The sequence below is a fragment of the Microtus pennsylvanicus genome, chromosome 16, assembly GCF_037038515.1.
Source record: "Microtus pennsylvanicus isolate mMicPen1 chromosome 16, mMicPen1.hap1, whole genome shotgun sequence".
NCBI lineage: Eukaryota > Metazoa > Chordata > Mammalia > Rodentia > Cricetidae > Microtus > Microtus pennsylvanicus.
This window is the reverse complement of record NC_134594.1, coordinates 26,696,991-26,714,808: the sequence shown is the minus strand read 5'-3', so window position 1 is coordinate 26,714,808 and position 17,818 is coordinate 26,696,991. Positions and strand designations below refer to the sequence as shown.

Below are 17,818 nucleotides of genomic sequence, written 5' to 3'. Positions count from 1 at the left end.
TGACCTCCCAGAGCTGTGAGCGCAACCATTTCCAGGACACTGAAGTAGGTGATCCACACACACACTTGCCAGTCACCAGGTTTCTGGGAAAATGTCAGCTCTCCTACCCAATACGGAAAGCTACCAGACAGAGAAAAAGGATAAAGGTGGCGTTGGCTTTATTACCTTTCGCATTGTTTGAAGCATAGAGAGGATTTGAAATTCCATTCTGCTAAGACATGCAGAATGGTGATATACAGGGTCATTTATTTAAAAAAACACATAAGATTAAAAATAAGCCTGCAGAACTCCTATTACTGGGTACCTGGAATATTCTGGTAGAACTATAGTTTACTCTGTGCGCTGATACACTGGAGATAAAGGTGTACATGAAACATTGCACACGTTCTCCAGGTTAGGGTTCTCCAGACACCCCCAGTCCTCTCTTAAATCCTCAGGCAAAACAGATCTAGGGGTGATGCTCAATGTCTTGGCTTTCTAATACTTAGACACTATGCTGCTGGTTACTGAGACCCCACAATCATACTGCTGGGACCCCACAATCATACTTCTGAGACCCCACACTGCACACTGTTTACCGAGACCCCATGCTCCATACCGCTTAAAATCCTCTAACTCCTGTCATGTGATTTGGTCTAAAGATTTAAATTTTGTGCATATTCTTATTTTACAAGAAGGGACACACACTTGTGGAGTTTTACCTAACTAACTGTCAAACAAACAAACAAAACAACAACAAAAAACAAGGCTTCAGAATCAAAATCCCTCTGTGCAGACATTGCTTTCCTTGTGTTTATGTTTGGGGCGCTGTGGTGACCAGAATGACCCCTAAGGGTATGGAAAAGCTCCTTCATGAATGAGTTACCTTAGGTTATGGCTTGACTGGATTTCCTCATCTGGACATGAGATAAATATGTCTACCTGTATTGTCCACAGAGAAGAGTGACTGACACCATCCCAGCTGCAACTTCTTACTTCACGGTCATATTACAGCTTGGGTCAGCGCTAAATTATATAATTCCTGGAGTCTACAGAGACAAATCCTACAGTGAAACAGACTCAACAATTTTCACTGATTTGAAGGAAAAGCTAATTGCATGTGGGGAGGGAACTTCCTGTGGCTCCTTAAAAAGAGACAGGAGTAATTAATTTAAACTTTAAGAAACTGCCAGTGCCATCCTTAGATTATGTGTGAATGTTTTCCTTTTGAAAACCTGGGAAAGGAATACCATATAAGGAAAATTATCTTGTAAACAACAAAAGAGGCAGGGATCAGCTACTTCCCATAAGGGAAACTATACACTGTATTGATTCTACTGATAAAGGTTTTGAGTCCTTTTCTTTGTAAAGAAGTATCTACCCGTCACTTGGGGAAGCGGGAGCTGACAGGCTTTCATTCCCCTGCTAAGGGGTTAACAACACTGAGTGCTCAGAGCGTTGAAAAACAACTTTCCTTTGCCTTGGGCTCTAGGGCGATTTTACTTTCTCCTGGGTGTGCTCATTCTCTTGAACAACCAGAGTTTATTGTTTTATTACTGAGAGCCAAGAGCTGCATTTCCTAACTGGGGACAAAGACAAAGATCTACATTTGTCTTGATAAGCAGTTGAACCGGAAGCTCACAACTGTTTTTTTTTTTTTTTAAGTTGGAGGTATGAACTTGAGGACAAATTGCCAACACAAACCATCAGCCATCAAGACAAACCTTCTTCGACTCTTGAAAATAGAGCCTAGAAGACTTGCAAACTGCCTCAGACTTTCTTCGTACCAAAGGGTTGGGATGTAGATCTCACGGGCGGATGGTAGCTTGTTTTAACTGTGTCTGATATGGTAAGAAGTAATTTGGTAATGGTTGCTTATTGGAGACAAGCTGTAGTGTTGCATGGAATTCTTCAGGGAATAACCATCTCTAGCAATTCCGCCCCCCCCCCAAGTTGTCAAAATGTCCAGCCTTGAATATTTCCCTATACTCCGTTTTTGCATATAAAAATGGCTATTGTAGAAGTCACTTACCACATGTAATCAATTGCATTGGCTTTAATTGAAAAAGATAGCTAGAAATTTTCTGTGGGTGGTTTTAACAGTACAAGGAGTACGAGGTGCTTTTATTTAACAGAAACATTTGTAAAATAAACCGTGAAAGCAAAAGCAGGCTACAAAAGGCGGGGGGAGGTTCAGGTTACCTCTGCTTTGTTCAAACATGTTACAGGTTGCTATGCCACGATGGATAAACACTAGAAAGTGTCAATTAGCATTTGATAATGGAATTTCAAACATTTCCCCCCACCCAGAGCACTATGGAAAATATGTATAGGTATGGTAAACATTCCTCCTCCGACTGTCACAATCTCGTGGTCACGTAATCTTCGAGGGCTGCTGTGTCCGTGGGGCTTAAGTCATAGTCTATGCTCGAGTCCTCCTCGTGGGCATGCTTCTCCTTCGGTATGATGGGGACAGTGTCTTCCACCACCACCTTCTCTGACTTGAAGGAGCACACTCTCTTGCCTACCTGTAAACCCAAAGTGTCCGTATTCCTTTCTCTATGGTCTACTAGTACACACTGTTCATTGAGCCCAGGAATGCTGAGGTCACCCCGTGAAGCTAATCCGTGGGATTCCAGTTGGATATTTCTCTCAAGTGGTCCTGCCGCCTGTTGACGAGTAATTTCTTCTGAAACAGAGAAGATTTGGTTGGCGTTTTGCTCAGCAGCATTTTGTTTTGACCGTCTATGAAACAACCCGAAGTTTTTGATATCAGCCACAAAATTCACTTTTCTCTGCTTCTCCCTGGGCGGCTCCTGCACCACCAGAGCGGAACCATTGCTTATGGTATGTCTCTCGGAGGCAATGGCTGCTGACCTCGGGTGGATCAGAGTGGTTAAATCAAAGAGGCTGAGATTCTTTCTCTTGTCCTTGCTATTACCTTCAGTGTGGCTCTTTTCGTCGGCGTCTGCTGAACTCGCCGCGGTGCCTGACGGTATTGTGGAGAGCTTGCTTCCTCGGAGCAATCCCAGAACTTCAAAGCGGAAGCTAGAAATGTCTTGCTTTAGTTCCTGAGTGAAATTTAAATGACAGATTAGGTGGTCACTTCTGGAAACATGATATCCCAATGTCATAGACCTGAAATGGCCCTGTGCCTTTGAAGACCTAGGGCTCTGCTCTCCTGGGACTCTACTTAGCAAGCCAGGCTCTTTCTGTGTCACCTGGTGTCATTTTGATGTGACTTCCCTGTCGGCATTTTATGTCCTAGTGTGCGGTTGGTCTTCACTGCCAACATGACTGAGCAGAGAGATCCCCAAAGCATGCTCCTAGGTGTGTCTGTGATGCTGAAGATACAAGCCCCACTCAATGGATTAATTTCATGATGGATTCATAACATCATGGCACCTAGGGCTAGGTGGGACCTACTGGGTAAAGGAGGTCACAAAGAGCATGTCCATGGGACTACATAGCGCCTTTGGCAGCAATGGTGGGAACTATTCCACCTTATCCTCTCTGCCAGACAAATCAACACTTCTAAAACCATGACCCAAACACTTTCTCTTTTAAGGTGCCTCTCTCTAGTGTTTTGTCACACTGAGGAAAAAAAATGGCTAAGGCACAAAAAGAAATCTTCTAAGGACTGTTCAGCAGATTTGTTGATTTTTTTTTTTTGGTTTTTATTTTCTTTGAGATGGTGGTTTCAAATTATTTCCTCTCTGGAGTCTGCATATAACTGTCAGGCCACTTTGTGCTCTTGGGTTCACATGTCTTAAAGCATTTTTTCTATGCAAAGGGGTATCCAAAGCAAAATGACATGGAGCCTACCCTTCCGAGAAACTTCCAAGTCTCGGTACCTTGGGGAGTGTCTTACGCCAACCACTATGTCCTTAAGGCCTGGCTCCAATTCACATGAGACTCCTAGATCTTTTTCCTATGTCTTTGGAAAACTTCTTTGCTCCCACCCTATCCCCTACTGCCCTCCAGGGCAAAGAGAATCGCTTAGCCTCATCATTGAGATTTACAGTAAAATATTCTGGAATTTAGTTGATTGACAATCTGTTCTGTAGGCTTGCTGGTTCCCTGACTTGCTGACCTCAATGAGTGCTTAGCTGCGGTTGCTGTAGAGGTCTTTAATGCTTTGGTGTGTTTGATTTTGCCTGTCAAATCTTGTTCACCTTAAACTTTCCTCTAACGTTTCTGGACAGTCATGTGGAATAAAAGAATCACTTAACATTTAATCTGAAATTTCTCATTTTCCTGGCTTCACTCACTACCAGTCACATGACTTTAAAATTAGAAAATCAAGTCCAAAGACTAAGTTTAAAATGAAAGCAAACCTTAAATCCCTGCCCCCAAGAGCTGCAGTGACCCAGGAAGCTTGTGCTATTGTTAGTGGGCTGGTTCGTAAATGCTTCTTCCAACTTAGAAATCAGGCTGACATACAAATGGAAGGCTTACCCGGTAGCAGGGATTGGGGTCATGGTCAGCATGCTAGCAGGGACTAGGATTTCCCTTACCACTAAGTTAAGTCCCCTTGAGAGTGAGTTAAGTATGTTTCAAAGCAATCTGGGAACTATCTCTACTTTTTTTTTTCTTTCTGTCTGTCTTCCCTCTCCCTAAACTCCATAGACATTTAATTTAAAACACAGAAGGCATGACACAGATGTCTGTAAGAACACATAGGGTTGCGTTTGCAGCTCTGGTTTTAGAGCCTCCACAGGCTGCCTCCAGGTGAGGCCTTACCTTGACATTCTCCTCTGTCAGGCCTTCTTCGGTTTTTGCCTCTCTGATCATGGCCGCCACGTACCGCTTCACTAGATTCCTCATGACCTCCTGAGAGACAGGATTGACATTCAGTTCAGGAGTTCAATTTCTGCCCATTTTAACAGCGATTTGGGGACTGAACTTCAGCATTACTTACTTGATATTGGTGGTGTCTCCTCAGGTTGTCAGCAGCCCGCCGCTGAAAGGGAAAAGACAGTCCTGTGAGGTTATACGGGTCCATTATTATCCGAAACATTACTGCTTCTGTCGATAAGGCTGGTTCTTGTTGTCTTTGGTCACCAAAGTGGGGGGCGGGAGAGGCAATGAGCCATGGTTACAGAGAGGCATCGCACACATCCAAAGAACCAGTGGACAAAAGTAAAAAAGCACACGTATTTAATCTCCAGGACTCTTCAAACACAATCTCAGTGATAGGAGCTTGGTTCTGGGGCAGGCCATGAAAGAATGAGCTAATCGCACTGGGTACACACTCTGCAACCCTGGAAATACCCCAAGGTGGAGAGAGGAAATAACCAGGGAGGGAAATAGCAAATGGAGTTAATGCTTTTTCTTTCCCATAAATATCAACACAGAAATTTATAGAAATCAGTCATCGTAGGTGGTGATACATGACCGGAAAGCTTATGGGCAGTGAACTTGCAATCATATGTCCATTGAAGGGAATTCCCATTTTAGCTAGATGAGATTTCATAAGATCAATGAATAAAGAATTATTCATCCACACCACTAATTAATCTTATGATTTTTAAGGCAGCAAGTGTGACTCTCAGCCACCTTTATCCATGGAATTTTGGAGGCAGCACCCAGGGAAGCCAGGGCTGATGACTGAGTCCTCCCCGTAAGTCCTCCACCACCGAGTCACGCCCACTGTGCTTCCTATGTCAGTTAGCTCTTCAACGAGATTGTTTCAGGAGAGGGGTAGGTGTCTGTGCAATGATGGAATGGAAAGAGTGGAAAGAAGATGATGATGATGATGATGATGGGAAAGGTCCATTAAGAGCTGAGTTAAATAACAAATGAGATTAAAATTTTATCTTTTCGTCTTTCACAAGTGTTCTAAAAGAACAAGCAAAAACCTGACTATGGTGACCCCATATAATGCATTTTAATAAACTGTAGCATTAACCCTGAAGGACCAGCACTGGAAACAATCTAAATAAAAACACTTATGCGATAAAGGAATTAGTTTGGTATATTTTGAGAAACAAAGGGAATAATAGTTCTGGATGTCTAATAAGGCTTTGATCTCCTTGTTCCTTAGTCAATATTTAATCACAGGCTGATAAAATAGAATTTTAGAAAGAGCTGTGCATGCATATAAAACAATCATCAGAAAACGTATTTTAAAAGTCAAAATTCCATTCTACTGATCCTAAGCAGTGTCTCTGTTTCAAGACAAGCAGGGGAGTTTACAGAAAGGGGGGAGACAGGGCTCCGATTCTTAAAGCCACGAATGACTGAGAACATCGCTCAGTGCCTGGGAACTGGATTCTCTCTATGATTAAGGCATTTGCCTCCAAACTAGATTAGACCATCTTGAAGAGTGTAATGTGGAGTTTTATGCCTCGGCTGCCAGATGGGGGTGGTGTCTGCCTCCTGTTGAGACAACGCTCAAGCTAAACTCCAAGAGAAAAAGTACTTCCAGAAGGAAGCAGTGGCCTTCAGCGCTCTGTGGACCTGCTTCAGCTTAAGAAAAGGAAAATACTGCCGTACGCCAATTTCTTAAAATATACCGAACAGATGACTTCCAGGATGCTTCAAGTATACACACCCTTAATTTGATATAAAGCCAATTGGTTCGCCTTGCCTGGTTTCTTAGACTCGTTTTAAATTAAAAAAGATCATACCAAAATAAGTCTGAGGTCATGGTTGAACATCACAGAGCAGAAGACTAAGCTTAATGCTGATAGAGTTATGAATGATAAGCGAAGATACCACGGTGAGCTTAAATATTAAAACAGACACGGTTTCTTTCAGGTTCTAGAACCTTCCCTAATAACTACAGCCAACAATTTTAATTAAAATGTGAAAAGGAATGAAGAACATAGTTTAAAGTCGACCAGAAATATATTTGGCTTGGGAAAACATTTAAAAAGCTTTTTTTTTTTTTTTTTTTTTTTTAAAGAAGGTCATAGGAAAAGCTTACTCAGCTAGCTGAGGATTTAAATTCCATTGGTTAGGTTTAAGGCTAACTTAAGGCAGTTCATGTTTTGTCAACTGATTATTTTCTGTCCCCTGGGTCATTACATAATACCCTTTAGTCTTGCAAGGGCCACGCAGGCTGCATATCTCATCTCTTCCCTTCTCTGGTGTCTCAGGAGAGATCCCGCTTTTCCTCTCTGTTTTTGCCTCCCTGTCCCTCTTGTCTGCATTAGAAGCAGGTGGTGGCGGCGGTGCAATGTGAAGGAAATGGAACCAGGCTACACACAGAGATGAGCTGATTGCACCTCAGATGGAGAGACTTCAAAGTTTCACAGTGGAAGCAAACCCATCGGGGAATTTGAAATATTAAACAAAAGGTTTGATTCACAGCAGCTGTCATTGGGGTCAGCTTCCTTCACCTGTCCTCTTCCTCACGGTTTAATTGTGGGGAGACACAAATTAAAAATATCCCTGAACCCTCCAGCTTCATAAACTGACCAATCCTCTGGATTCCTTCTGAGGAAACACAATCTGAATGCATTTGCTTCTCTTTGTGGGGCCTTTATGGATTTCATCCTTGTCCCAGAACTTTGTTCAGCTAGATCATGAGGTAATGGGAGGTGGGAATGGGAAATTTGCTTTTAAGTGGCCCAGCAAGAGAAAAGACGGTCAAACTCAGAAGTCAGCCATCTTCTGTGGGAGCTCAGGATGTATGAAGTTCTCTGCCTGGCATTGCACACCTGCCACAGTCCCTGTGAATTGTCTTTTGTCTCTGTAGCACAGCTCTTGTTTGTACAGCCAACATAAGAGACATTTATTAGGTGAGGACATACATGTTCATATATAAAATTATTCTTTCAGAGGCAAGAAACCTTTGAATGATATGTTGAATGAAACACACTTAAATGGCTTGTGTTCTGTAAGATGGAGAAGTGAGAGAGACACAGAAATGAAAAATATACCACTAAACACACACAGCGGGAAGCCTGTGAGTGGCCTGTGAGCACAGGGGAGAAGAGCTAAGGATTAGGGACTAGGAGGGAGGTTTCTAGCTAAACATGAGGCATCAAGATTTTGACAAGTCAAGGGATACAGGTGTTCCTGAAAACCGGAATAGGATGAAGAGATCTTCCTGGTGCTAGACTGTGAGAGAGACTGGCAAAGTTGGTCTGGATTCTTCATGAGAGACCTTCCACGGCACAGTCCAGTCCGTGGCTCTTAGTATCTGGATTTTTAATTAACCAAGTGTCTAGGGAAGGAAGTGTGACTGTTGTCTGGCATTAGGCAAGAAAGACCTTCACAGCTTTAGCCGTGGCCGTAGACCCTTGGTGTTCTTGGTCTGGAAGCTGCATCACTCAAGATCTCTGGGTGCAGCAGCTTCACACAGTGTCTGTGTCTGCATATGGCTGGGATCAAAGCCCCTAGGGCCTCAGTCTGCATGCAACTACAGTGAGCTCACACTCTGGGGTACCGGAGGCCTCGGGTTTCTAATTCACAAATCAACGTGAGGAGAGCAGGACAGTTAAACTGATGATTACTCTTTGCAACATAATAACATTGCTGCCAATTAGTGATATTGTTAAATGTTATAACAGACGCACCAGCAATGATACTTGGAGTACTTGTAACCTTTCCAGTGCAGAACGATCTGCAGGCTGTAGATGGTCTTGATCTTCAGGGAAGGGATCACATCCTAATCACCACTGAAATGGACCAACACTAGAGGTGACGGAAATGTTTATGGCAATAATGTAATCAGGGGTATTCGATTTAAAGGCACTAAGTGAATACGGCTAATCAGATTTCTGCAAGCTTTTGCAGGGCTGAGAGTTGCAGTTTGTAACTTTTAATCTTAATTCGAATGGTTGTCAATTCTGCCTGACAGGAAAGTGGGCCGAGATTGAAGACTTTGTTTAGCATGTGTCTAGGGAAGACATGCATGTGATGTTGCGGTTCTCTTTGTCAGTTATACCATATGCACCTGGATTACATATGGAATATTTCCTGGCAGGATGGCGTTCAAGGCGGAGGCTGAAGGCATACCTGCCTGTCACCTCGGTATACGCCAAGGCCCCACATGGTGTGCTAGGCTTGGCCGTGGCACTGGAATCATAGAACTAATGGAGAGAGAACAATGAAGCAGCGAGAAGCCTTGACTGCTGCAAGGGAAGTCAAGGCTCCAACAGCTGCACCAGGCTCTCTCAAGCAGAGAGGGCTTTGCAGCCCGAGAGGTGCCCTGGGGAAGGCAGTGTAACATTTGCCGGCTTTTTAGCTTCTCTTCTTTCCAGGTCTACTGTACGGAATAATGTCAGACCCTCTGCATAGAGCCAGTTCCCTGCAGTCGGCTTTCAGCATCATTTTCTTTCATTTCCACTATGGTTTCTGTCTGTCACTGAGCTTCCGGCCCATGAATTATGCCCTTTAGCCTTTCTTCCGCTTAGTGACTCCCTGTAAGGATGCAACCTGCTGTGTTGGCAAAAGGCCAACGCAGGACGGGCTCTTTACTCCAAAAATTGCGGTTTGACTCTGAGACGGATTGGCTTAGCGTCCTCTCTAACACACTTTCTCATCATTATAGAATGCAGTTGTGAATTCTTCTCAGTGATGACACTTTCTACGTGTATGAAACAAAGATGCAGGGTGCCTGGGTATCATATTGTCAGACCGAGCACTCAGGATCTTACTCCTAAATTTCCGGGAGTACCAAGCCCTTTCTATACTATCTGCCATTTGGAAAAGTAAATTGAATACAAACTCCCTTGCAGCAAATCTTACAGTGGAAACTCAGGGGAAGCCAGGGTTTGCATGGATGGCTGCTATCCCTTCTGTAAGACCCACAGTCAAGCCTACTGAGAGCGGCGCGGCTCGATCTGTACATTTTGACAAATTACCTCTAAAGATGAAGTGCAGGCGTGGACTACTAACTTCCCTCTTATAAAATGCTAGGCGGGGCAAGTGCGCAGACTCTGATTCTCTTGTACCGACTTAATTAATTATATTTCCCTGACAACTCATTAGACTTTCGTAGCTCATCTACATCTCAGGGCTGAATGACACTCAATGGCCTTGAGACTATGCTTCATGTTTTACTACGCACTAAAGAGAAAATTATACAGTGGAAAATATAAAACTCAAGAAATGCTATGGTTTTATCAAAGATTGGGTAGTTTGGGAGTTAGTACTGCCCTTTAATTTAAGCATTCCAGTTAGAAACCCACCTGGGGCCTATGGCGTGAAGAACATTTCACTTTAATTAAATGCTTTGGGGGAGCCATTGCCTTAGCTTCTTTGGACTTTAATTAAATGTATCTGAACCTTTCCAGAAATAAGCACAGAGGTTGGTTTTTATCTTATAAAGCTGAGCTAGGTCCTAATGCTTTTCTAGAATAGGGATTTCTCATTAAAGTCTCAATCTGAAAAAAAACAGTTCTAGATGATTCTGGTATAAGCTTTAGTGCCAGTGAAGGCAGGGGCAAAGCATTTGACAAGGGGCTGTAGAGACATAGCTCCGTGGTGAAGGGTACTGCATGCTCTTGCAGAGGACCGAGGCTTGGTTCCCAGCACCCACATGACATCTCTCAACCATCTGTAACTCTATTCCAGAGGACTCAGCACCTTCTTCTGAGCTCCAGGCGGTCACAGACATAAAATAAAAGACATACTCTGATTCTTGATTTTTTTAATGTTATTATTTGATTAGTAGAATCTCCATAATTGTCCCTTGAGTGGGATTTTCATGATTGCCTAGGGAAAAGCCACCTGCCGGTAATGGGTTACTTCCATTATAAAAGTTTTGCTCAACAATAAAACATTGGTACTTCATTTATGTTTTCCTGCAGAAAGCGGTCAAGTGAGAGGCGGATTTACCTGAAAATACCAATCATCCATCAGAGGAAGTCTGAGGTTAAGACAATCATGAACATTCATGGCTACTGAATTATGATTGCCAGGAAGCATGAACAACAAGATGAGATCAGCAATAATGGGGTCCCGGAGGGTGACAGGGCAGTTGCTCCCAAGAAAAGCTGGGGTTCTAGGCTCTCTCTGAGAGCGTGCCCAGAATGACCCGCAGTGTGAAGTCACACAATTTATGAACGACGAAAAGCTCTAAGTGAACCACAGTAGGAAAGTTAGAGAGAATGCCTTGAAGAGTATAATCGCCTCTGGCTGAATTATTTTATGTTTCAAAAGCATGACATAAACGTACACACACTGCTGGTCAGAACAGAAAGCAAGACAGCCTGTTCAGACCTTTGAGACATAGTCAGCTGAGATCCCTGAAGGCTTCAGAGAAAAATCAAAAGCTGAGTACCCAACTTGGAAACCAGCTGCTGTGTATGCCTCGGGATGGGGAGTGAGGGAAGGTGATGGGGAGCCAGGCACACAGACCTATTTGTACCCCACCCTCCAGCTCCTGTCCCCAAGAAGCAAGGAATCCTGAGAAACTGGATAAATAAACAAGTTCTTTCTTTCTTTCTTTCTTTCTTTCTTTCTTTCTTTCTTTCTTTCTTTCTTTCTTTCTTTCTTTTTTTAAATAAAGTGGTTGGCCTGGTGATGGTAGCACACACCTTTAATCCCAGCATGTGGGAGGCAGAGGCAGGTGGATATCTGTGAGTTCGAGGATAGCTTGGTCTACAGAGCCAGTTCCAGGACAGCCAAGGCTATACTGAGAAAAAATGTTTCAAAAACAAAAAGAAAGGAAGGAAGGAAGGAAGGAAGGAAGGAAGGAAGGAAGGAAAAGAAAATGGTTTGATTGGATAATCTCTAAATTCTCTTTGGAGGGTGATGCAAACATAGTTTAAGATTTGATTTGGTTTTGCAAAGTGCATGTCCCCGGTCCTCTAGTGTGGCCTTTTCATAATGGATATATGTATATGCAATGAGCGGTCACAAAGGCTAGCCAAGGATGAGTGCCCTCACAGGAACACCAGTGTCTTTTCACCTTCTTTCCTCATTGAAATCTTCTACAGTTTCACAACCATCTTTCTTAAAAAATGAAACTACATGCATTTATTCTGTGTGTGTGTGTGTGTGTATGCATGGACACATACACCATAGCATGTGTACAGAAGTTGGAGGACAGCTTTTAGGAGTTGGTTCTCTTCTTCTACCCCATGGGCCCTGGTCTTCAGGCTAGGCAGAAAGAACCTTTCACCACTGAACCATCTTTTTGGTCCAGTTTGACAATAATCATTTTATTTTCTTTCATCTTGTAGATAAGAGCTTCAATACAAATTAAACACATATATTACACATATAGTATAATTTCTATAACACACATATATTCACAACTAAGAGCTCATAGTATATTTTCTATAACACACGCATATATATATACATATATATGTATATATACATATTCATAACTAAGAGCTCATAAGCCAAGCAATTATGTCTTTAGATAGCAGAGAAACAGTAGATTCCAACAGGGTTGAGTTGGGCTGGGACAAAGCTTATTCAAAACCCTGAATGGGAGAAAACAAGAGCCATTTGGTGCTACAAAGAGTTATTAAGAGGAAGGCATGACTCAGAATATTTGGTTTGGCATAAATTCTCAAGTCACTAAAGTACGCACAATCAAAGGTCAGAAAAATGTATATTGCAAAGGAAAAAATGAATGGTTTGTGGTCAATTAGCTTAAATTAACTTTCCGTGAATCAAATTAGAGCCAAAGACGCAAATTTAAAAATAGAGACATCAGAAGAATTTTGTGTTTTGAGAACAGTAATCTCTAGACAAAAAAAAAAAAAAACTGTAACTCACATGATTTAAGGTCTCATTCTCAAAAATAGGAATTGTTCCTTTGATAGAAAACTGAATTTCATATGTAGCCATGCATCATCTGTGACCATGCAATATCTGTGGTCCTGAATCTGTGACCATGCCCATCTGGCCATGCAATATCTGTGGTCCTGAATCTGTGACTATGTATGTCTCCCCATACATCAGTGACCACGCATGTCTGGACCACGCATGTCTGGACATGCATCTCAGAAGCAATGCAGGTTTTGTGCTCCTTGGCGCTTAGATTGGGAGGAAGCCCAGATGAACTTCCAGAGCCTCCTTGCAGCTGAGAACTGGAGATGCCATGGACTAAAGACTGTCACTAGTGGCTCTGGAAGCCGTTCTTAGAGCGGTCCTCCAGCCTTTGTGTGCACAGAAGAGGAAGATGCGGTATTAGAGGAGAGTGTGGGAGGTTGTAGCAAGTCTCACAAGCACCTTACAACCCAAGATTTCCTCTGCTTCCCCTAAAAGTGGAATATGGAAGAGACACATTTCCACGAGTTGGCTTTCCCTTTTCAAAACAAAAACACTTGTGTTGGAGGCAATGTACTAAGGGGCATCTCTGTGAGTTCCAGACCAGCCTGGGCTACATAATAAGACTCCAAAAAAATTCTTAGACTAAAATACAATAAATAGATTTTGATCCAGAAGGGAGTAAAGTGGATATCTGCATCCCACAAACTATTTTGCTTTTACTTGACGGACAATGGCAGTAATTGCATGCATTGTTTATACAGCTTTTTTGTGTGTGACTGCATTAGAACATTGACTAGTCTGTTTAACAGATGTTATTAGAATGCCTTCACTGCTATATCTTTTCCCACAGGTGCCATCAATGATGAGGCCACATATTTGCCCCTCCTCTGTGCCTCAGACTCTAGCTGAGTTCCTGGCCTGTGGAACAACATGCCATTAACACTTACTGAGCCTTATAAGACGTATTTTGTTCAAATCATTTGTTCCACAATGTTTTAAAAATGATTTGTATTTAACACGGTTTGGTGGACAAATCAAACATTTGGATTAAAAGGATGCCACTCCTTTCTAAGGCCACTGCTAGCGACGGTGAGTTAGTAGGAGGTTTTCTATGACATTTTCCTAATCCAGCTGTGATTTGTAAGGTGAAATATATTCTCCAACTATAATTTCTCATGCGCAAGAGTTGTAGTATATAGGAGCAAATATAACCAAATCCCCTGAGCAACAATTCTCCCATGTCAGTCAATTTCAATTTCCCTTTAGAACAGAACTGATCCTGGGTTGAAGAAACAATTCATGACACTCAAAGTAGGAAAGAGCCCCACGAGAGTCAATCACAAAGCCTTGTGAATGTCAAGTGAAGGGCAGACTGGATGAACCCCACACGCTGGCTCTGTAATTCAAGCCCTGGTTCTGTTTTCCCAGCGTCTGCACACTTTTCCTGGTGAGTTCCCCCTAAACTAAACATGTCCGTGATATCTACCCATTCCCGGGGTGAGTTCTAGAAATTCAGCTCCCACACTGGCCCAAGCTGACACAGGCAAGACTGTCAGATCAGACACCATGCCCAGGTCACACAGCCAAAACAAAAACAATAGGAAGGGCCAAGATACTCTATCCCTGCCTCTAACCAAAAACTCCTGTAGAAATGGTCTCCAAGGAGAATGATCTGGGTGAATCCCGGGACACAGATTTAAAAGAACAACCAGAAACTCCAAAGAACTCAAGAAGTTTTTAAAAGACAAGAACGAACGCCCCAGTGAACTCAAAGAAGGTGGCAAGAAATGCCTGAGTGAAGTTCAGGAAAACACAGCATGCAGCGAAATAAAATGACAAAGTCAATTGAGGGTCTGAAAACTGATTTCAGTAAAAAAAAAAGAAATACTGAAGAGAACTCCCACAAAAATGAAACTGGACTTAAAAAACCCAACAGAAAGCGTTTCCTAGTCAAGTGGATGCTTTTAGAATACCAGAACTTGCGGTGGTTTTGAAGAGACAAGACTAAAGCCCTTTTAAACCTAGGCCCTATCCTTGTGAGAGTCTAACCTAGCAGGCACCCCCACCCCAAGTACCTGTGAATTCAGAGAAAAGCCACAACAGGCTCAAAAACTGCCTGGCTGCCCAGAGACTCAAGGACAGCCAATCAGAAGCTAGACAAACAAGCACTTTACAGTTACCAAAAAATTCCCTGTCGACTTTTAGAGCCAACCATCCCCCTACCCAATCTGTTAATGCCAAGGCACATAACTCCCCACTTGCGGGTTTTTCCCCTTTACAGACCTCCTGTACTATGTCCTCAGGGCCTTTCTCCCTCATCTGCAGCATCAGTGTGTGGGACAGGGGCTCTTGTTGCAAACCTGTACAATAAAGAAACCTTGTGCAATTGCATGGGAAGTCAGCTCTGTGGAGGTCTTGCTGGGGTGTCTCGTGACTCAGGCACGACAGGTTGAGGAGTAACGGCACCAGGGGTTCATAGATTTGAATGTTGGGTTGTTAGCAAGTGACATTGCTTGATGGGGATCAGGAGGTGTGGCCTTGATGGAGAAGGTGTGTGTGTGTGTGTGTGTGTTTTAACAAGAGCCTTTGTGGTCCAACCAAAAGGCCCTCTCAGGGTACAGAGAAGAAGCAACAGTCAGCGAAGGTCTGAGGGTGAATGACTCTCTCACTTTGTGCTTTTCTGATTCAGTGTCTTTATTTTCCTGCTTCTATTCTAGTTTTTCTATCCTACCTCTAATTCCTCCTAGCTTCTTCTAGCGTCTTCTTTCTTGCCTTGAAACTTTTTTTTTAATGAGAGGCTTGAAGAGATAAAAAATAAAAACTATAAGAGTTGTCTCTCATTGGTCAAAAGCACACACCTAGGGTAAGTGATAGGGAGCTGAGTCATTGCCATGGCAACACAAGGTTCCAAGGTCCCAGCAGTCAGACTGTGACCAGAACCGAGGGTGTGTGTGTGGCACAGTGTCCAGTGACAAACTTTGAGACATAGGTCTACTGTCAGCAGACAGGCAAGCAAAGAATCGCCATGCTTTGCTTAGTAACCATGGTTGGGCATCTCTGACTCTGACCTTGTGCGTACCTTTAAAGTTTTAAACTTATGATCTATTTACAAAGAGCTTTTGGTCTAGCTTGAACTTGCTCTGAGGTAAAAGTGAACTAATTGGGGGCAGTTTGTGTTAGACTGAAGAGAAATCGTTATTTTTTTGACATTAGTCCAAGCAAAAAGGACAAAGTGTCTACAGTCCTATGGGACAAATTGATCTAGTTACGAAGCATGTCCTAATATATATTCTATATATTAAAATGAAAAGTCATCTTCCTGACCATCCACAGATATATGTGCCCATAAGATTAAGATGTAACCACGAGATTACATATACCCATTACATGAAAATGCACGGTGATGAGGAGCTATGATAGCTGTTATTGCACAAGGGAAATTACAGACGAAAGCCACAGTTTTCAGAGTCAGTGGTCCTGCAGGCTTTGCTGAGCAGGTTTCCTCCATCTGGGAATAATTTTTTATAGTTGACATCTGAATTATCAATTTCTATAAGCTGTAATTGTGTCATGGCTCTCAATAGCTCATGATGACCACTCCTGACAGTTTTCTTTAGAGGAAGTAGGCTTTGGGATTTTAGAAGTCCAAGCCCAGCCCAGTGGCTCTCTGTCCCTTTCTCCCTGCTGCCTGCAAACCCACATGTAGGACTCTTGAGCTCTTTCCAGCACCACATCTGCCTGCACGCCACCAAGCTTCCAGCTGAAATAACTGCTGTGGTCATGGAGTTTTTTGTTTGTTTGTTTGTTTTTGTTTTTGTTGTTGTTGTTGTTGTTTTTTTTCACAGCAATAGAATCCTGACTAAGACAGGACCAGAAGAAAAAGTAGAAGAATTTGAATACTCAAACCAAGAGTATCAAAGGTTTTAAAAAAATACATGAAAGAAACATGTATAAAATTTGGTATGCCTTGAAAGACAAGATATTCTAATTATAGGCACAGATGAAAGAGAGGAACCATGGGTCAATGGCATAAACTAGATCTTCAACAAGATCAAAGAAGAAAGCATGAACAGATGAGGGGAAAGCATATTCATGCAAGAACACGCAAAAAGCACACAGAACACCAAATAGAAAGGACCAGAAAAAAAACCCAACTCCCATGCCATATTATAGCTAAAACATTAAATATACATAATAAAGAGAAATGGTTGAAAGCGTCAAGAGAAAAAATTGTAAGTCCTGGAGAGGAAAACCCATCAGAATAACAGCTGATTTCTCAATGGAAACTTTAAAATCCAGAGTAGTCTGGAGCAACGGACAACAAGTTCTAAAACACCACAGATGTCATCCCAGACTACTGCACCCAGAAAAATTACCTGCCATAGTTGAAGGAGAAAAATTAAATTTCTCAGGACATAACAAGAAAAAAAATCTATGTCTACAAAGTCAGCCCTACAGAGAACACTTGTGGGAATACCTAAACTGAAGATAAGAATACACTTAGCCAAGAGACCATAGAAAGAAAATAAAGGAAGGCACAATTACTGAAATACAAAATAGGACTTAGAACACAAACAGCAAAACCTCAAAATGACAGCCTGACATCAATTCACCCCTTCCAATAATAACTTTAAATAACAATGACCTCAACTTCCTAATCAAAAGACACAGGCTAATTGCATTAAGGAAAAATCTGGGAGTGGAGAGATGATTAAGCAATTAAGAGCACTTTCTGCTCTCCCAGAAGACCCGAGTTTGGTTCCCAGCACCCATATTATGCAGGTGGCTCACAACTTTGTGTAATTTCAACTCCAGGGAATCTGGTACCTCTAGTCTGTGCAGGTACCTGAACTCATCTACACATACATACATGGGATGAGACATATCATTATCACCACCATCATAATTACCATCATCACCACGACCACCACTATTATCACCATCATCACCGTCACCACCACCACCATCAAGTTCATCTTTCTGTTTCCCACAAGAGACTCATTTTGTCTTCTTTAAACAAACAAAAACAATTCCAAGGAAATGGAGTCAGGAAGCAAGCAAGTATTGTTATCTTAATATTTGAAAAAAATATATCAAATTTTAAGAGATAATAAGGGTAATTTCATTACAAACAAAGTAATGATTACTAGAA

General features: G+C 42.4%; 1 protein-coding gene across 4 annotated transcripts in view; it reads right to left on the bottom strand.

The window, feature by feature from the left end:
* Positions 1-1,641: 1,641 nt before the first annotated feature.
* Trpc4 (transient receptor potential cation channel subfamily C member 4) overlaps positions 1,642-17,818 on the bottom strand; it is a 157,085-nt gene continuing 140,908 nt past the window's right edge. Inside the window, exons 9-12 of one of the 4 annotated variants that reach the window (XM_075950696.1) lie at positions 4,901-4,942; positions 4,723-4,812; positions 2,921-3,050; positions 2,011-2,668 (exon numbers count right to left, since the gene is read on the bottom strand). In XM_075950696.1, coding sequence (XP_075806811.1) covers positions 2,340-2,668; positions 2,921-3,050; positions 4,723-4,812; positions 4,901-4,942 — 591 coding nt within the window. In that variant the 3' untranslated portion in view covers positions 2,011-2,339. Of the gene's footprint in view, positions 3,051-4,722; positions 4,813-4,900; positions 4,943-17,818 lie in introns of all 4 variants that reach the window. The other 3 variants (XM_075950697.1, XM_075950694.1, XM_075950698.1) reach the window with 3 other exon arrangements.